The sequence below is a fragment of the Toxotes jaculatrix genome, chromosome 18, assembly GCF_017976425.1.
Source record: "Toxotes jaculatrix isolate fToxJac2 chromosome 18, fToxJac2.pri, whole genome shotgun sequence".
Lineage (NCBI taxonomy): Eukaryota > Metazoa > Chordata > Actinopteri > Toxotidae > Toxotes > Toxotes jaculatrix.
In genome coordinates this window covers 20,325,749-20,347,759 of record NC_054411.1, presented here as the reverse complement: position 1 = coordinate 20,347,759, position 22,011 = coordinate 20,325,749, and the positions used below count along the sequence as shown (strand labels likewise).

The 22,011-nt window shown below is 40.7% G+C and overlaps 1 protein-coding gene across 1 annotated transcript; it reads left to right on the top strand.

Moving 5' to 3' along the window:
* Nucleotides 1–2,614: 2,614 nt before the first annotated feature.
* Nucleotides 2,615–4,708, top strand: hoxb13a (homeobox B13a). The gene is made up of 2 exons (XM_041062950.1): nt 2,615–3,341; nt 4,461–4,708. The coding sequence occupies exons 1-2, from the start codon at nt 2,615–2,617 to the stop codon at nt 4,706–4,708; spliced, it is 975 nt and encodes a 324-aa protein (XP_040918884.1).
* The last annotated feature ends 17,303 nt before the right edge of the window (nt 4,709–22,011 follow it).

Sequence of the window (22,011 nt, the reverse complement as noted above, 5' to 3'; positions counted from 1 at the left end):
TGTCATGGGATGGAGAAATGTAATTCCGCACACACACACACACACACGGTCCGAGAGTTGATACAGCGTTTAAGCCCAGAGACACACTTATACTTACTTACATCAAATAAAAATGAACAAACAAAAACTCGTCTAATCACTGAGCCTTTTTCTAGAGCTTTCAACCGCATTTCACGGTATTCATCATTCCATACATGGACAGTTATTTTCTTTTTTAAAATTTCTTGTTTATTCTTTTGTTTGTACATGTATTGTTTGAAAGACTACGTTTACCCTTACTTAGACACCAGATAAATAAAGAGAAAAACCTGTCAATCATCCTTTACAGTCAAAAATATGCACAGTTTCAAGATTTAAATTCAAACTGTGCTGCTGCTTTTGGGTTCAAACACGTTTCAAAGCCTTTTCTAATGCTTTATATTTCACAAGTGCTTTTTAAATTTCCTCCCCGCCCCCCAAGTTACCTGTTGAAGTTTTCCGCCATCACTCAACATGCTTTAACTATGAGTTCAGTCTCCACCAAAGCTCAAACACGTGCTGCCTGGTTATGGCGATTTATTCCCCTTCAGTGCACGATCCATACTGAGCCTTCACACCTGCTCCTGACGCCCGCTGCCCGTGAACACCGCTGAAGGCCGCTTTTTAAAACGAGACCTTAAGCAAAAACTCAGCGCATTGTGCATCCCGAAGAAGTGCGGATTTCACCAGCCCCCCCTAAAAGGAAAAAAGAATTTCAACCACAGCAGCATAAATAAAATACAATCATATAAGATTAAATTTTTAGAAAAAAAAGTAAAACAATAAAAATGTACCTAAACGGTGCGGCTCAGCTGCCACCTCTTCCTCCCTGCTACACCCACGGGAAGTGTATTACAAGCTCGTATTGCTGTTGGCAAGCTCTTCCAGCCACATAGATCACTCACATGGTTTCCACAGATGCCACATCTGCGTAAAATAATGTATATAACGTCTAAAAACTATATGTGCAAAGTGATGCTCAGTCTAGGGAAAACATGGCGCATCACAGAAGAATCAAATTAGGCTTTTTTTTTCTTTAAAGATGGCCAACTGAAGAGCAAACACAGTTCAAGATGTTAATGCTGTAGTTACTAACACTGATATATTACTATGACAACAACTATGGGAACTGTTTGCAGTCTCTTATTTGAACAGTCGATTGTTTTTTTCCCACTTGGAGACGCTTTACGCGTGAAATCACACACTTCTCGTTGGCACAAATTTGTGTAGAAGGCGACAGTCCATCCGTGGAGGCGTGTTCTACACGCAGATTGTGGATTCATGAAGAGATTCATCCTAAAATACCTTAGAGGTCTTTGTAAATTAAAAACCATGAGCAGGCAATGAAATGATTACTCAAATAACGCGGCTCAGAAGAGCCCCGAAGACTTTCTGCGTATTTCTGGGATCCTGAGACCTCCAAATCCCCTCTATAAATCCCATTTACGCTTCCTTCAGTCAGATGATGTGAGAACAGGACGGAGGAAAAGCACATATAAATTTAGTCAGAGAAATGTCCAAGAGGGTGCAATTATTTTTACTATTATGATTTTTAATACTTTTATGACAACGATAAACTTTTTTCATATATTTTGGCAGAGCCGATTATAAGTCTTTAAATAAATCCATAACTCTGTGTAATGCTGAGCAGTTTACTTCTGGGGTTCAGATAATTACAGGTAATATTTATACGAATTCAAGAAAAAAAATTAACATTTCGTTCATGCTTTTTTCTTTCTTAAATTTTATCTGCCAAAATATATTTTTTAATTTGCTTCATATTTACATTACATGTTACATTCTTCATATTTACATTCAGTCCAATGCATGTTTATTCACACTCATTGTAGACAGGATTTAAGGAAGTATGACTTATATAAACCAGTCTGTGGTTCAGATACACTGCCATTACCCTTTGCATAGGCGCGCGTTCCCCATGCGTCTTTACGCACAGCACCAAACATCGTGTCTTCATGTCATTAATGTTTGTTTGTGGAGACACAGACATAATGTCACTCTTCTTGGCGTCCGCAGGACCTCAGGGACTTCTTTGACATAACGCAGCTGCACGAGGCAAAGCGACACATTCAGGGAGCTGAACCGAATCTGCTCATGCTCCTCTCGTGCCACAGCTCGAGCCTCATAAAAATATTTTTTCTTTGACTGACAATCCCCAACAAGTCTCTTCTTCTCCTTCTTTTTTTTTTTTTTTCCGCTTGTCCCATCACGTGATCGTCGGGTCTCATCCAATGGACACGCGCCCTCCCTCCTCTCATGGTCCCGGGGGCTTGTTGCGTCAAGGTTGCGGCTGGGATGTAACCGGAGGTCCAGCCGGTTACCCGGAGTCTTTGCCTGCGAGCGAGCGCCGTCACTAAATGGTGCAGCAAGGCAGCGCACGCGTGCAACGACAGCGCGCGTGTAGGTCTATGTGAATTACCTGAGCTGTGTATGGGGGCAGGAAAGACAGCGGTCACAGAACAATAAATACGCACCACTTCACCTCATTCAGCCAATGTAGCAGCTTAGACTACGGGACCGGACAAAGTCTGAGAGGAAACGGCGACGAACGGAGGCCAGACCGGGAAAAGTAGCGCCTATGACAGCCTCCCTGGTCCTAAACCCTCGCTGGCCAGCGGAAACGGTAATGTTTGTGTATGATAACAACCTGGACGATCTGAACAAGAACATGGAGGGGCTGGTGGGAAGCGGCAACTTCGCTGCAGCCACAGCGGCGAGCCAGTGCCGCAACATTATGGCGCATTCTGCGGCCGCCGCTGCTCTGGGCGGCCACCCGTCCGGTCTGGTGCACTCTTCGGCCGGATACTCCACAGTGGACGTGTCCGCTTCAGGGTCCAGCGAGAGCGGCGCATCTTCGGGGAAGCAGTGCGCAGCCGGACCGTGTCCGGCGGCCGCCGTGCCGCACCAGAGCTCCTCCGCCGCCACCGCGTTGCCGTACAGCTACTTTGGTAACGGCTACTATCCATGCAGGATGGGGCGGGGTTCTCTCAAGTCATGCACCCAGGCGGCCGGAGCCGCGCTCAGCTCGCAGTACATGGACACGACGGTGAGCTCTGACGAGTACCCGAACCACCGGGCCAAGGAGTTCGCCTTTTATCACGGCTACCCGAGCCCATACCAGTCCATGGCCAGCTACCTGGACGTGTCGGTGGTCCAAACGTTGGGTACCGGGGAGCCGCGCCATGACACCCTACTACCCATGGACAGCTACCAGCCCTGGGCTCTGACCAACGGCTGGGGGGGACAGATGTACTGCTCCAAGGACCAGGGGCAGGCCGGGCACCTCTGGAAATCCGCTCTGGCTGGTAATACATGTTTTTTTTTTCTTTCTCTTCTAAACTTCTCCTGTATAATGATCTTTGTACAGTGAGGACATTTAAATGAATGAAGAATGACGTAAAAACCTAAAGCACAATTTAGTAAATAAAGACATATTTTATCAAGAACAAATCACAGACTTTGATTTTAATCCACTTTTTAATCAATCTGATTTATATTATATATAATTAAATTCAGTCATCATAAATCTGGACTAAAGCTGCATAGTTAATACGAGGGGTGGGTTTTTTTTTCTGCAACAGGCATAGAAGCAGTGTGCTCTAAGCAGAGACTTGTGGCTCATGTTAATCACGTCTCAAACAATCCCATCTGCTCTGAGGGCGTTTTGTGCAACTGATGCCCAAAACAAGACAAAGCTGTTTGGAGCCATCAAACCATCAGATTACATCAACAGTATAATACTAGTAGTAGTAGTAGTGTCGGTATGTGATCAGTTAGAGGTGAAGTGTGCCTCAAAAGGTCAAGTGTTGCTGGTGCTCTGTGATCCACCTGGTTACTCTGATAATAAGCTAATATTGAGGTGAATGGTGAGCATGCTGTTAACACTGTGATATAACCCTTTCCACAATGTGCTGATTCTTGTGATTGAAATTAAAATCCAGTTCAGTGATTGAGCTGGATTTTGATTTGTGGTTTTGAGAAACAGTTCAGTTCATATCTGCCTGAATTTATTTGTCGCACTCAGAGCAACTGGGATTTGTTAATTCAATAAATGGAAAGAAAACACATTAAAAACAATACAACCAAAGGAAGAGGGTCCACTCTAACTATTGTCCATTTGCACGTGGATGCACATATATGTATATTCAAGGACACAAAGTGCAGGTCAGCCTCATGGTCGTGCAGCTTGCAGACTGCAGACAGCCACCATGTTGCCTCTCTGTGCCTCAGGATGCCCAAACAACTCCGAGCATAAAGTCGCTGTCCTCCTTATCATTTCAGCCGCAGGCACTAAAACTGCAACACAGCCCCGCGTTTTTCTGTATCACACTAGAACCCGTGGAGAGTGTAAATATGTCCCGGTGTGTGCAGCTTCGTCCTCAGACCACTTGTCTGTCCTCTTCTCTTTGTCCGCTCATAAACAGATGTGGTGGCGCACCAGCACGACGGCTCGCCTTTCCGCCGAGGCAGGAAGAAGCGGATACCGTACACCAAAGTGCAGCTGAAGGAACTGGAGAAAGAGTACGCCGCCAACAAATTCATCACCAAGGACAAGAGGAGGAAGATTTCCGCGGTGACCAACCTGTCAGAGCGGCAGATCACCATCTGGTTCCAGAACAGGAGGGTGAAGGAGAAGAAGTTCGTCGCCAAAGTGAAGAGTAGCGCGCCATAGCATGTAGGTTCCCGCTGTTTGGACTATTTTAGTGAAGGGACTGGGTATATTTGCGTGCTATACATAAAAAAAAAGAACTGAGTGAAAAGACAAATCAGAGAAAAATAAAGACAGTGGACGTGGTACACCTGGAAGACCAGGATTGTGCGTAACCGCGTGCGTCAAAACATGGAAGAAAAGAGAAAAGACAAATAAAAAGGACATAAAGGACAAAATAAGACTTAAGAAAAGAACCAAGGCTCTGTGAGAAACCTTCATCTCAGAGGCATCCTGTAAATACAGCACCTTCCTGCCTGCTTTGATGTAACTGTCTGTCAACTGTCTGTGTTTTACTGTTTGTCAGTGTTGTGCGTGACCAGTAGCCAATAGCTGAAAACACACTATTATGCTGTCCATATTGTTTATAACGCCTGTAAACCAGTAATCAAAGTATAGTGCAACACTTAATAAATTCTTTTAATCCCGATGTAGTATTAGGTCTTATATCTTTAAATTCACAAAAAAAATAAATAAAAAAAATGAAAACTTCCAACTTTGGATAACTTCGGAGAACGTGTGCGCATGTGCTGCTTCAACCAAATATGCCCGTAAACATTTTTGCAAACAAATCCGCATTTGGCTCATTAAAAAAAAAAAAAAAAAAAAGCTGAAAGTTGATATGCGCGAAGTGGACACACAGCAGAGGAATTCGGACTCCACATGCAGATTAAAAAGTGTTTATGAGACCGCGAATTCATATTTGGATGTGGCCTCCTGCTGGAACATCGCCACAACAATGCGATCCGTATCCTCCTGTCATCTCACAGGCCTGTACAGACCCGTGTGAACAGGCATTCCCCTGAATTAAATCTGACCAAGTATTAAAATTCTTTAGTTCTTAAAAAAAAAAAAAAAAAAAAAAAAAAAAAAATTAAGCCCTTATTTTAAACGCATCGCATCATGAGCAGAAAATGTCTTTGTTTAGGTTTTTTTTCTCGCTCCACTAAAAGTTTAGTTTCGAGTTATTTTTTCTTCAGCCGCTGACAGTTTACATTTCACATCCTGTAGAGACCCTGTGGCCTGGTGGAAAAAGTAGGCTCTAATATTTTAATTTGAAAAAAAAAAAATGGCACAGCAAATATATAAACTTTAATTACATTAAATCATTTGTATTCAGTTTAATTTAAAATCTATAGCTACTGAATGTTCTTAGTTGCTTTCTTTTACAACTTTTATCAGTATTTATATGATAAAGGCCGATGGGATTTTATTATTCTTATAATTATCAGTCTGTAACTGTACTGTATGATATTAGCAGGGAGCAGAATAACATTAGAAGCACATCAGATTATCAAACAGTTCACAAAAACACAGAACTCCGGTCATAGAGTGGAAACTGCGCAGAATGTACACGTGAAGTGAAAAGTGGTATAGAAAGTAAAGACTTAGTGGGAAAAAATGAAGCAGAAAAGTGCATTTAAAGTAAATTTTGCTTTAAAGTCTTTTCTGCAAATGACCTGCGCATCTTTACACAGCATTAACTTCATCCTCAGAACAGAGCAGAACACATACTACGTTAAACTGAGCTATTGTTAGAGCGCTCTGTGCACATCCTCATAGGCTGCAGTGAGTGTACAGTATGTGAGAGTGAGAGAAAGAGAGAAAGAGAGAAAGAGAGAGAGAGAGAGAGAGAGAGAGAGAGGGGCGCTTGACCTTGAGAGTCACGTGACCAGCGACAGGACAGGACTGGCTCTCAGTCAGGCCTCCCGCGAACATTTTACAGCAGCAGAGCTTTGTGTCGTCTAGTCTGAGAGAGACTGCCGCACACACGCACGCACGCGCACACACACACACACACACACACACACACACACACACACACACACACACACACACATACACTCACTGCGGCTGCTGTTGTTCCCTCAGCAGCAGGGTCCCGCGCACGGTCACGGCGACAAGTGAGTGACAGCGGGCCGCGGACACACGCTTTGCACAGGCTTGGTGGGCCATCGTCCTCAGCTGCTGTCGGGTTCCACGATTTTGAACTTTCCACAGACTCTTTGTCTCTAAATCACGTCGGTACTGACATCCAGACAGCCGCGCGTAATGTTTGGTTCATCAAGGTTCATTACTATTATTATTTAAAGAATCCTGATATTATTTTTTTTCCCAAGCACAGTTCAGCGTGCTGGCGTTAGAGAGCAGAATCTGTCTGTTGACTTGTTCAGTAATTGTAATCCTCTGCACATGTGGACGGTATCCAAGCCGAACTCTGAGCTCATGATTGTCAGGGGGAGGGCCTGCCTCGGTTTCACCGGGGAAAGGATGAATCACGGCTGGCGTTCTAGTTCAGTGATTGCTCTATCATGTGAAGCTGTGCTCCTCTCTCAGTTCTGACAGCAGATTAACAGTCTGGGGTGAATGCACAATTGCAAAAAGGGGAAAAAAGAAATGCTCAGAAAATTAGCACAGCATCAGGTGAAATACAAACTCCACTTAGTTCAGCGCGCAATGGGAGTTTCGTGAAAGTGTGAGGCCGTTTAAATCACAGTGGAATAAAGCGGAGTTCCCCTTTGCGCAGGGCGAAATGATCTCTAATGTGATCACGGATCATCAAGCCTCCTGCTACAAGTCGGTTCTGGTCACTAGTTCTGTGCGTCCTTATTATTTCTGCTCCTCCGAGTAAGACTGAAAGCAAATGTTTGCAACACGCTAAACGGTGCAGTGTTCTGTTTGGTTCTGTTTGGTCCCGTTTGGTTCTGAGCGCGGAGCACTTTCTCTCCAACGCTCCGAAAGGCCGCGCACATTGAAACACGTTTTACTGTTCACGTCCTGACATTGTTTTTCTTTTGAAAGTAGGAAACTGTCAGTGAAGTCGCATTAATGTGATGATATTTCACAAGAAATCTGACCCAAACACGATCCGACAGTTTTAAAAACAGTTTGGGTCTACTTTCAGAGGACTGGCAAAAATAAAACGTTGAAAAAATATTTATATATTTAAGATGAAACACACCTTTAACCTCTGGGACAGTTATAGTTCACTTTGCTGGAATGATGGTGGTGATGGATACATGCCATAACTTTCTGCTTCAGGCCTTTTACAGTTTGAACTAAACCGAAAAATGTCCTTTAGATACAGTAAAGAGATGAAATGCGCATGTGCACGGCGAGTTCCAGCCATTGGTCATGTAGGAACACGCGTCAGACTTTAAATTATTACTCATTTATGTGCCAAAGGAAGAAAAGGGGATTTGTTGAAAATATTAAATACAGTTTTATTGGTTGTTCCGAAGCTTAAACTGCACTAATGTGAAATTTCGGGTTTTTATAACAGTGGAACAAAACGTGAAACTGGACTTTTGAACAGACGGTGAATTAAAATGAAATGATCAGCAGCAGTGACTGTTTCTGGGTAGAACAGTCCAGAAGGAGCCAGCAGGAAAATCAGTGAGTCAACTGTTGTAGAAAAACAGAATAGAACAGAACAGAATAGAACAGAACAGAATAGAATAGAATAGAATAGAATAGAATAGAAGAAGACCAATTTCTTGTTTCTATGGGGGGATATTGATTAAAAAGAAGAAATTGAATTTCACCCCCTCCCCCGTGTGTGTGTGTGTGTGTGTGTGTGTGTCGGACCGTTAAACATTAACATTGAACTTGACAAACGGCGGTGTGCTCTGCTGGCCTGTTGACTCTCTTTACGGCTCCGTCTCTGTCCTCCTTTAAAACCAACAATACTGACGGAAGCCCTGAAGCTCATAAAGCTCGTTGTCCCCTTTAGTCCAAATACCAGAGTGAGGAGGACGAGGAGGAGGCCCTTTTTCAGCCGCGCCACCCAGCTCCTGTGGTCTTATTTTATTCTCACCTAAAAAAAAAAAAAAAAAAGAGAGAAAAAAAAAATTACACGAATTCAGTCGCATGCGTTTATATGAGTTACTATCATCCAATTTTTAATAAGTGAATTGTGAAATCATTTTAAATTTCTTTTCTTTTCACATTTCCATAATTTGAATAACTTTGAAACGTTTACAGCCGAAAATATACATTATTATATGCCATTATTTACCAGCTCATTCATTAAAGCAGATTCCTTTAACTTGAATGCATAATAATAATAATAAAGTTAGTAAGTAAGTACATTTACTTAAATCCTTTACTAAAGTACATTTTGAAGTATATGGTACTTGTACTTTACTGTTTTGTATTCTACTTTTACTTCTACTCCACTGCAAATAATAATAATAATTATTATTATAATTATAATAATAATGACAATAATAATATTATTGTTGTAATAGAGGCCACAATAATATCATTTGGAGGTGTCCATGCTGCACAGGGACTATTTTTACATGTTTTATTTCATATTTTTTCAGTGTTCCTGAAGGCAGCCCCTGATATTCTGTGTAAACGTGTTCTCATGAGAACCACAGAGAAGCTTTGGTTCTATGCAAATGTAAGAAAAGTCCAATTTTCACGTTCTTGCTGCGTTAAATGCATCACACAGAACAGAACGGAGCAGAGAGTGGGCTCTTGGTGTAAGTGATGCGTGTTTGACCTGCTGTGGCTGTAAAAAAAAAAAAAAAAAAAAGTGAACAGACACAGAGCACGTTACATTCCTGCCTGCAGACAGCTGCACCCTCACAGAGGAAAGGTGGAGAGTCAGGGAGGCTCACACACACAGCTCCCATGTCACCGCTGTACTTTACAAAAAGAACGTGTAACGCTGAGTCAGTGCACACTGGGATTGTTTCTCCACTTGAAGCAAGAAAAATACGCAGCATCTCTTTACCCTAACCAACATGAGCCAAAGAGGTGTTGGCACAAAGTCAGTTACATGATAAAAACACAGCTCCGTCACTTTTCATTAGAGGTGGAGGGTGTTTTCAGATTCTCAGATAAAAAGAACAATGCTACAGTATAACTACTGCTCCATTCCAATTAGTGTTGCATTGAAAATGTCACTTATGTGAAAAAAACAAAAACAAAAACATGAATTCAAAAAAAAAAAAGGTCCTCTGGGAGTTTTAGACTATTCTGTATAATATGATTAGACCATTGTGACTGATGCATTAATGTGTCAGCCACATTTTACTGCTGTAGTTTGTCGAGTTGGAGCCAATATGAAACACTTTAATATACTGTTGGGTGGTGAAACCTACAACCGTGCATCATATTTTAGAAGCTCATATGTAAAATATTCCTTTAACTAAAGCTGTGAAATAAATGTAGAGGAGTAAAAAATAATAATCATAAAAAAATAACATTTCCCTCTGAACTGTGGTGCAGTAGAAGTACAAATTAGCATAAACTGGAAAAACTCAAGTAAAATCCAAATACCTCAAATTTGCTTATAATCACAGTACATGGGGAGAATATTTAGTTACATTCCACTACTGTCTAAAAAAACTCATGACCATTTTTTTTGTAATGGAAACTGACAAACACTCGTTGCCCTGCAATTTCTTACTGCAACGTTATTTACAAAACTTGTGGGTAATTATCCACATTATGTTTTCTTAGAGTTCTCCTTCTTATCTTTCCATGCTGTTGTGATGAAGTCGAGGAAGAACGCTCAGAGGAAAAGGGACATCACTCTGTAGTCTGTAGTTTGGAAGCAGCCGTTGCTGACTGCCCAGAAGCAGTCAGTGCTTCCTGTGGTCCTCTTCCTCTGCGGCCGTCTGTCATTCACCGGCTTCTGTGGGGTGGAGAACAATGAGAGACGCAGTGTTCTGCAGGTAAATGGAGTTCACCTCAGAGCGGAAGGGATACGCAGAAACAGAGCTCACTCTCTCGCACTGGATCTGCGACTGGCCGATGGCAGCAGCTCCGTGTTACAAACGACCCAGTTGGATGGAGTTCAGTCTGTCTGGGAGGAGAGCCAACAACAAGCACATCCAGCTGAGATGAGTCACTGTGAAACTGCCTGGGAAAAAGGATAGAGCGTGGAGAAGTGGAGTAAATTTAAAAAGTCAAATGATTCTGTGGATATTTGTTTGGATTTCGAACTTAGAAATATAAAGTTCTATCTGAACCTTTTTGTACTTTCATGCATGAATGTCCCTGTAATGTGAAAAAAAGAGTTTTGTACTCTAACTTTTTTGTAAGGTTTATAGCTGCAAAGCCAGCGCTCAGAGATTAATAAAGTTTTTTCTGATTCTGATTCTGAATACACAGGAGCACCAATCAGTGTCTGTCTCTTTACTATGTTAACTCACTGAATTAAATTTAAAAAAAAAAAAAAAAAAAAAAAGAACTCAGAAATGTTAAAATCTCAACATTAACCATTTTATTCGAGAACTTTGTGAGTGACGATGCTTCACATGCCAGCTGAGAGTTACTTCTCATCGTGTTTGAATTTTGCCATTAACTACCATAATAATAACTGTCTGCAGTTATTCAGGTTATTACTGGTAAGCTAAAGTTACTGTGACTGCCTCAGCAAATGAGGCTTATGTTTTCATCATTTCTTATTAAAGCATGTTACTAACTGTAGGAGGTCTCTCCTCCTGACTGCAGGACTTTCTGCCTCCAGATCTGCAGGGTCTGGATCTGTGATTGTAAACCAGTCACAGATCCAGTCTGTAACTGGTTTGCAGAACCTACTGTCCCCTGTGATCCTGCTCAGCGTCACCACTGCTGTCATTATCATTATTAGTCTAATTATTATTGTTAGTAGAAATAGCTTGTATTGTCTTATTTTACATGTATTTCTGTGGAACCTGCATGGTGATAAGTACCTGCTCATAACATCTGTTATGATTTGGGGCAGACAGAGTCTTATAGTTTCACACAGATAATTCACTCTATCTACAGTTAACTTGTTATAGAATTTAATTTATGATCATTTATATTCAGAGTACGTTCAGGATCTGTTTTGACATAGAGGATGTTTTTCAAAGTCACACATTGAACCATATAATCCCAGAGGAAAACTCTGTTCCCTTGATGTGGGACGTTTAATTTCGGAGTGGAGAGCTCAGCGTGGTGTCTGCTGTTACACTCTGCAGAAGGGCAGAAGGAACGCCTCCTCCTCCTCCTCGGTGGAAAAAATACAAACAGGGTTCTGACTGTCAGCTGTCAGTGAGCTGACAGAGCGCTGCAGTGCTGCTTCCACCTTAAAACCACACTTCCCTCCTGTCCAACACCATCCGTCTTCCACTCATCTGAGCAGAACAGAGTCAGAGAATAGAAATAAATTGAAAAGTGTTTTAACACAAGGAATATTTGGGATTTTCTACTCTGTTCTATTCTGTTCTACTTTACAATGCTTTGTGGGAGAGAGGGAAAGGAAGAGAGGACCCCCCCCCCCCCCCCCCCCCCCCCTGAGGAACACACACATACACACACACACACGCACACACACACGCACACGCACTCACACACGCACTCACACACACACACACACATACAGCTCCCTGGAGTATACTTTATGCTTCAAGACCAGGAATGCAGGGCTGAGGCTCATTTTTCTGTCTCAAGTTCATGTCCAACAGACAACCCCCCTCCCTCACATACATACACACATACACACATACACACACACACACACACACACACACACACTTAACCTACCGTTTTTTACCACCTTCTCTCTCCTCCTCCTCCTTCTTTGTCTGCATTGCGGACTGTCTTTTTGTTTCCCAGGTTGGACTTTGCAGTTGAACTTGAGACAGACAGACAGCTTGTAAACAGTTTGTAGTCTGGCCCCTGTCTGGTCTGGAATGGCCTGGGGGGGGACAAAAGGCCTGAGGAATGGACGCTAGACTGAAAAATCCTATTTTAACACAAGTACCTTCAAGTGAATTTCAGAGATGGGCTGTGACTTCAAATGCATCCAATAAAAAAAGAAAAAAAGAAAAAAGAAAACAGCATAAAATAAAAGAATGGCTGGACAGTCTGGATAAGTGTGACATGTCTTACTCAGAAACTTACTGTTTACACACCACAAGTCTTCATTTTCAAGCTGAAGAAGTTCTTAAGTCCAGTCTGTAAAGAAAAATAAAAACATCATCCTCCATTAGTCAATGAAAGAAGTGAACAGAAACTGACTGAAACTGTCGCTTCAATCACATCATTTTGTAAATTCAGAAAAACTGACAAGCTTTAAACTGAGATATGCAGTGAAAGAATCTGCCCTCCCCTGGATGTGTGTTTTTGTGTGTGTGTGTTGTGTGTGTGTGTGTGTGTGTTTTAACAGCTCAGGAGGAAAAGGAAATGACTGTAAACACACTATACAGCCAGACAGGTCTGTTGGAGGGGGAGGGCCTGTGTGTGTGGGTCTGTTTGGATGTATGTGTGTGTGTGTGTGTGTGAGGGGGGGCGCATGAAAAATATTTTAGCAGTTGCATTCTAGTAAAGGAGAAAGAGTGTACTACATGTGTCACTCACCAATGATGGATGGTTATTACTATTGAGGAGAAACTCCAAACTCCAGAGGGAAGCTATGTAGAAAGACAGGGCTGGTACCAGCAGTGTCACAGCTGTGGACACACACACACACACACACACACACACACACACACACACACACACACACACACACACACACACACACACACACACACACACACACACACACACACACACACACACACACACACACACACACACGGTGAGGTAGCTGTCTGGCACAGGTGAGGTAAGCCGACGGAGCAACAGAGGCCAAATCCACGTCTGTGTAAAGACAGAGCTGAAACAGTGGGGGACAGACACTGATCACTGATGCTGTTGTGTAAAGGTGGAACATCAATGTCCCCCACGTTCCATGTTTGTACCTTTTATGCAGAAAGGTAAAGGGGGAATAATGAAGCAACATTCCCCCTTTAACAGGCTGTATGAAAGCAACTTTCTTCTTCTTCTTCTTTCCAGCAGATTAGCCACAGTTTAATGCTTTGCTGCTTCCCACTGGTGTAGTTATGCTATTGCCACTTTAGATCAGTGAGGGCTCGGCACGTGTCTGCTAAGATTAAGCTTAAGTGTGAACCTAAAATACGAACACAAACGCACTCAATTATCAGTAAATATCAGTGAATACAGCATATTACAGGTTGAACTGTGATGAACCCCTGTGACAACAGAAAGACATTGGCACATGAATATATGCTGATGATTAAAACAATATCTCAGTTGCAGACTGCAGTGCAGCTGCAGGAGCTGAGTAATGGAAGACATGAATCATCAACAATGACAATAAAAAAGGGCGACAGTATAGATTAACACTGAATAAAAGAAACAGTTAATGACTATACACTGTACAGCTACAGGGAGCTGTAATGAAGAGTGTGATGTTCTGTAAAGTAACCTGTCGTAGATTAAGTGTGATGCATGAATGATTCCCAGCAGACAGTGACTCCTGGATCCAAGTTACAGTGGTCGTGAGTAAAGTTCAGTTCTCAGCTATAAAACGTTCTGTGTCTTTCCATGTGTTAACTTTCTCACTAGCTTCCATGTTTCTTGCTGTTCAGCTTTGCTACATTTGACATAAAGCTAGTTTAAGACAGCCCGATGTTCCTGCCACAGCTTCTTATATTATGAAGAAGTTGGAGGTCCACAGGATCACAGCCAACCTTTCCTGGACATCAGTATCCCGTCGTACTGTTCACGACTTTCTGAATGAAAGTGAGCTCCATGGAAGGAGACTTAGGAAGAGCCCACTTTTGAAATAGCTGTGCTGTTAACAGGGTGCACGGATCTGTGCAATCAAATCAGAAGATTATCTACTTATCCAAGCATCTGCCCAGTGTCAGAGGCCTCGTTCATACCTGGCATGTATGAACAATGTGAACAGCTCTACATATGTCAGTTCACACTTGGAATTAAAACGTATCTCCGCATGCATCTGAGTGACCTCTTGTGAATGGATCTCACTTCCCTGCTCTATAAAGTCAACACTACGTGGCGGGGTCTGTTCCTTTGGCTTGTTCCAGGCAAATAAAATAATCCAAGATGTTTGATGCACTTTTAACATATCCCCATGGGATTTTCAAAAATGTTCAAATGTTGTGGACAAAGCCAACTGAGCTTTTTGAGAACCAACTGAATGAATATGAATGAGTGAAAAAAAAGTACTGGACTTTTTTTCAATGTTCTTCAGGGTCAAAGTTCACAGGCTTGGAAAGAACAAGGAGCCACGCTCAGATTCGTTGTAAGTTTGAACAGTTGAACTGGATTTGAGTTGACTGAAAAACATTTTATATAATTAAATGAATCACCAGGCGCACTGACAGTATTCAAATCATACAAATGATGCAAATATTTCTATTCTATTCTATTTCTATATTTTCATAAACAGTTACTTTAAATGATCTACATTCAGCTGTTTAAATGGTTTATCCAATTCACTGTCACACAATTTCATCTATAGGCTCATTAACAATAGAAAATACATCTATCTATTCATTCTCCACAAAAACAATTAATAATCAGTTCAGTTCCTTTGCAACCTGCAACCTAAACATGAATGTAACACTCTTGTCTATAATGAGCAGCAGACCAACATGCAGCAGGCAAGAGAAGGAAGTCGCCTTCCTCAAACAAAGGCAGGGTAAGTTTAAGACTTCGTGTTAAACAACCAAATGTACCGTCAGCCGACACACTAGTCATCTGTGAAATTTAACGGCCATCTGCAATGATGTTGACCTTATAAATGCGAGTGTGTAGCCTGTTGTTTAGTAGAGAGGTGAAGGCATGTTGTTGGAGGTGTTGCACTCTGAGATCCATCCCGGCTGATTTTCTCCCTCATTTACGTCGGACATCATCGGTTAGTATCGTGAAGCAAGTGAGCCGGTCACAGTGAAGCGAGCCTGAATTAGTGTACGTTACTTAGTTAATTCAATTACACTGATGCAAAAGCAATGATACAAAAACAGCTGTGCAGAAACACAGGTGGGCAATGAAGGTCATAACAAACCAGGAAGCAAGGAGACTAACAATGTAACGATTGTATGAATTTACACGGAAAAGATGGAAACGAATACAATTTTTTTTAAAATGAATTCAGGATTATGGTTTACATGTTATTTTGTCGGAAGCTAAATGAAAAAGAAGCACTTTAGACAATTTGTCACAATGTCTGGAATAAACTATCCTCACCTGATATAAATAAGATACGGATGGTAACTTCGCATTGCACCCCTACCATGCACTTTGCTTCAAATTATCAAAGGGGGTAAAAACAGGAGTTTGAAGAGACTTAAGATACAATACTGTATATTTCTTTACATTTAACCAAACTGCAACATTTCACTAACCTGAGAGCTTTTACTGTGGAAATCTAACCACAGAAAGAAATCGGGATGCAAATCCCGGTTCTCTGGTGTGACAGTTGTGCAGCACCTGGCGACTCAGATACCATCAGTAAGTGCTGAGCATCATCATTAGGGTTGAGTAGTTCATAAACATCATTTCTAAGAGACAGGGTTGCTACTGTAACTACCATCTGCCAGGTTAGCCATTAAGTCATTGACACACAGAGTCAACTATACTGAAAAGCAATGACATTGTTGTACTAGTTACACATCAGCACAGAAAAGCATGTCTTGACCTCACTTCACTCACTACACCTCACCCTCACGTCCAGTCCATGGATCAAGCTAACACATCCCAGGTAAAACAGTCCACAAGCAGTGTCAAGGTGTCAAAGCAGTAGAGAGAAATGTAATTACAGAATTTCTCATTTTCATTTCTTATAGAAGTTCTTGTACATGTAACTGTTCCCTTCATTAATAAATGCAACAAAGAATATGTGACTCTGTCACGATGACACTTAGATGCAAAGCTTTGGAGACCCTGTAAATATAATCACCCGGTTGTGAGCAATTTTCAGTTTTGTCATCTAAGTGTAACACCCAGACACATGCTTTTGCATTCAGTACTGGGGTATATGTATATTCTAAGGGGTGGGTATTGTAGTATATTTTTTAAAAATTTTGTTCTATTTTTATTGTTAATTTTATTTTATTTATTTTAGAATTTTTTTTAATTTTTTGTCTTTCCTCTATCTTCTGTACACTATGTTTTATTTTCTTCATTTTCCATTGGGAGTTTGATTGTAACCAAAGAATTTCCCTCCGGGGATTAATAAGCTTACTCTGATCTGATTTCTCTCTTTTGATTCATTTTTTACTTATAATAAATAAACTGAAAACGTAAACATTTCATTTTTGGTGGTGCTGGCAAATGACAAATGTTGCTGTACCTTCTTCTTTAAAATACTCATTTCTTATCTTTCTATTGATCTTGTAGTTTTTCCACAGTCTTGAATATGACAGACCTGTAAGTGTGGTGCACTCAATCCTTTGAGTATACATAATAACTGTATATATATCAGTTTTTAACAGGCTTCACAACAGAGAAGGTGGTTATAAAAATATATGTTATATAACCATATAATGGTTGTAAACTAAATTTATTACTTCATCATTATGCTGTTTCCACTTCTGTTCCTTGAATTCAAATGAAGACACACACACAAACACACACATACACACACAAAACAAAAAAACAAACAAACAAACAAAAAAAAAACAGTGTTGGCATGATGATAGGAAGCATATGTGTGCAGGATCAGCTGACCTCTGAGTCACTTCCTGCTATGACCGCCATGTTGTTGCTCCCATAAAACTGTGTTAAAAGAAGAAAGGATTTCCACCTGGGTGGTTTATCAACCATAATGTGTGTGTGTGTGTGTGTGTGTGTGTGTGTGTGTGTGTGTGTGTGTGTGTGTGTGTGAGAGTGAGTGAGAGAGAGAGAGAGAGAGAGAGAGAGAGAGAGAGAGAGAGAGAGAGACTCTTTGCAGTGCTTGTGAAAACACTATGCCACTGATTCTTCAAAGAAATTAGGTTGAGAGAATGATGGTAATCTCATGTAATCAGAATGAGAAACAGTTCCAGGCTGTTTACAGTGTTTTACCATAGCTTACACACTGAAATAAAAAATGATACACAGGCAGCAAAACTTGACACTGAATGAGAAACCTCAGGTCAGATCTGCACAGCTATGGACATATTCTCTGCATCACATATTTTGCAAAACACACGTCTCTACAACAGATACACAAATCTAACATGATATCACTACACACATTTCAAAGCACTGCCTTTCAAAATACCACACCTATGAACCCACTGATCAAACAAGGCCATCAGGTGTGTGTGCAGACGTAAACTCGCCAATCAGACAGAAGCACTATAAAAATGTTGGGGTTAACCTGACTGAAAGTATGAAGAGGGAGAAACATCACCAGGCCAGCGCAGTGGTAACATCACAGTGTGCGCTGCCATCATGCACAATGGGCTCCTCCACTGCCCACACACACTCACAGCTTTAGACAAACTACACAGCTGCACAGCAGAAGTAACAGATGGATTCAGAGCAGATGAGAGCCATTGTCATCTGGGACCAGGGATCTTTCCGTGGATCTCGCTCTGGTCTAAAACTGGTTTCATCAGCATCCACAGCTTTCACTCCAATACCTGTTTTTTTTGGCATGGTGGTGGAAGGTTTATCACCCCTCATTCAGACTGCGGAGGAGGCCTGCGACCAAACTGATGCAGGGTCTCTGTGAGGATGGATTCACCAATCAGAGAAGACCCTTCCCTCTCTAACAGAGGACGTAGCCTGTGATGTGGATGATATGCTATGGCCAGATCCAGCTATGAGAAAAGATGATACTTAGTTTTTTTTTTGTTTTTTTAAATTCACAATTTCTTTTTTGTTTCCACAATATTTTGTGTGTATCTTTATGTGTATCTCTATATTCTATTTATAATATGCTCTGTTTTGCTTTTCAGTGCAAAATACAACTTTGGAACACATGGATGTATTGAATGATTTTACAGTGTGGAGAGAAATAAATATTTTCATCCGTGTGCAGTATTAGGCTGCTGGTTGTGTGTGTTGTGTTAGGTCAATATATTCATGAGATTTAGTCTCACAATATCTCTGAGAGAATCAAGACTGTATCAGTGGAACAGTGGAAATGTTAAATGTGCTTCAGTTTGAGCACAGCACTGTTTAACTGGTTCAAACAGAGTCAGATCATACGAGCTCTGTGTGCCATATGGTGACATAACTGGGGTTTTATAAATTATTGCATAGTTTTGCAAAAGAGAGATGTTCTGCTGCTTGTGTCTGTGTGTGTGTGTGAACTGTGTGTGGTGTTTTGACAAAGTGAGCCCTGTTTTCAAAATCCTGCTAAACAGCTGTAAAAACAAAAACAAAATAATTTAACATTAACCATTAACATACAAGTTATGATTTGGAACATCTGCAACAATTCACATTTTTAAATGATTTGACTGATTTGACCAAAGTCACTTAAACTAACATCACTCCCAATAAACTTAAAAACCTCACGACCAATGGAAATAGATGTGACTTTCTTATTTTTGTCCTGTCTCAGTTTTCCAAAGCATAATATTACATATTATTTTGCATAAGTAAATTGTTTAAGTCAGTACAAAATGTATGTCCTGTATGGGTAGTTAGTCTTTTTCCATCTTAAAGGCATAAACGGCTTTGAACAGCGTATAAATTATGATGCTATTCTGAGTTTTCAAAGAACGAATAAAGAAAAAAAAAAACCCCAAAGCACCCCTTATTTATTTGTGTATTGATGTATTTATTTATATGTATAAATATATTCATTTAAAATTGTATTTTTTATATCAGTTTTAATCTGTGAAACACACTGGAAGTATCAATGTGGTCCTTGGAAAAACGACGGCAGAAAACCAAAGGAAGAATTAGCAGGACATTGTTACAGCACCGCGAAACCTCTTTCGCGGAGGATGGTAGGATGTACAAAGGGGCCTGACCGTGACACCAGAAGCTGGTGTTTGTTCCTCCAACGGTCAAAGTTATTTTCTGGTGACCGTGGCCATAATCTCTCCCAAGTACTTTTAGTGGTCTGAATATTACCGAGGAGCAAACGCCTGACTGGTCCCCACTGCAAACTGGCACGGCCCCGAGAATCTGAAGAGGCTCTGAATACCCATCGACAGCTGAAGGTCAGACTCACCACAGCCACAGCCTGTTCACCTTGTTGCCATGAGGCCACAATTACAGATATTAAACAGAACTACACATCTGTGAATTTGCGCTGTTGTTCTCTGTTGTTTCTTTTGCACACCAGCCCCTCATGTCCTTCCTATTACTACCTCATTTCTTTGCAATACAACTTCACTGTAATATTATACACAATGTGTACATACATACACTGTTGCCCATAAAGTTGGAATAAAATATAATAATATCTGACCTCTTCTCATGAAATGATTTTTCCAACTTTTTGGGCAACAGTGTGTGTGTGTATCATCACTGCATTTCTTTTCCATTTGTCCTTGTTACTTTCACTGAAATGTTTCTTTTTATTTCTTGTTGAATTTCAATTTTATTCTGCTAATTGTAATTCTACCAATATTTTCGTCCTATTTATACAAATCCCACACCAAGATTTTCTGGGGAGAAATAATATAAAATAAAATCATTCCATCTTAAATCCTAAATTTGTGACTCATCCAGCATCTGAACGCACTTGTGATGCTCTTTCTACAGCATAAATCATATATAGTTCAGAAATGCGTCCTGTTGCCGTATAGTTCCCAGAAATACGCTGCACTTGTAGTTTGCTTTGCTTTCACCTTCTGTCCCGTTCATCCCAAACCAGCTCCATGAGGTTTCAGTCTGCAGACTGTGCTGAACTTCATCATGTTTTTGGGTCATTAACTTGCTGTAGGATGAAGCTCTGACCAACCAGTCTGTCTTTCTCTGTCACTGCCTTTTCTCTCCATTCTGATTCAGCAGTGTACAGTCCTACTTCCTGCAGCACAGTATTGTCCTAATTAAGTATCAGAGGGTGTAGTAATACAAATTTGTTTTTATTCACCGTACTTGAACTGCTGAAATTTCAATATAGACTGGAAAAATGGCGGGTGTTCAAAACGTCTCACAGGTAGTGATGATCAATAAATACAATATTTAAAACTTTAGATAAAAGGAAAAAAATGTTTATCAACCTTACTGAAAAATGTGTTCTATAGTATGAGCCATCAAGTTTGTGTTCTGGCAGCATAGAAAAAGATCAGTTGCCTGTCAACATTCCATCCCACTGGGATTAATAAAGTATCTCTTAATCTTAATCACCACCAAGGCTAATGTTGCTACACACACACACACACACTCACACTCACATAGCTGCAAGCCTCAAGATGTCCTGCGGGTTTCTGGAGGAAATGAGCCGCTCTGTGTGGTGGGGCTGCAGCACCTCATTAGTTGACCGAGAAATTTAGTATGTTGGTTAAATTTGGGGAACCATACAAACAATGTCACTGAGTAATAAAGAAGTGTGAATGAGAAACAAGCTTTTTGGTGATTGTACACATAATGTTAGCAAAATCTTCACTTCTATTTAATAATAGAACAGAAATAATAAACAATATCTATAGATAGATCTTGGTTTAATGTATTGGTTGATCAATCTACATAGATATTTTTGTCAGCTACGATCTGATGCATTTTATTCACCTTGTCATTCAGAAGATGCTCTCATCCATATGTGACTTATTTTGTTTATGAGTAATACATATTAAATGTATTATATACTCTGTTTATTAACATCACAAGTTAGAAACAGTGTAGATATTGGTGTCAGAAGCAGGAGCGTGTTGTCATCGGATGTAACAAATATTCAGAAGTGCTTCTTTCTAATTCTAAAAGAAAAAGATTAGATCAAACCGCAAACATAAGGCATCTGACAGAAGCACTGAAAAATAAGCTCAGGTTTGTATCAATGGTGAAAACATTTAATTCACATGTGTAAAGTCTCAATCAAACATGCATAGGACACTTTCTGGTGCAGGGAGACACCTATAGCTTCTGTATACTTCTGACATTATTTGGGTTGTTTGTTGTTTTTTTTTTTTTTTTTTTTTTCTTTGACCACAAATCACAATCAGGTGTTATGGCCACGTGTCTTAGTGGTTTGATCCACATTTAAACTCATGCAAAAGTGCTGTAAATATAAAGTATATAGAAAGAAACCAGTCTCCAATCTGACTGTGTGTATCAGTCTATCAGTACCATGATTTAATTACATACCAGGCACACTACTCTGCCATAAATTTGACAGAACCTGCAGGCTGCACATAAAACCAGGCAGGACACAGTGTGTTAAAATATGAGTCTAATTGATATGGATTCACATCCACTGCAAGAGGAAAGAGTGTGAGTGAGTTTGGTGTTTAGCTCTCTTTCTCCATCTAGTGTTCTTTATGGTGAACTGCATTTACCTGTCACTTTTGGTCAGCGTCAGC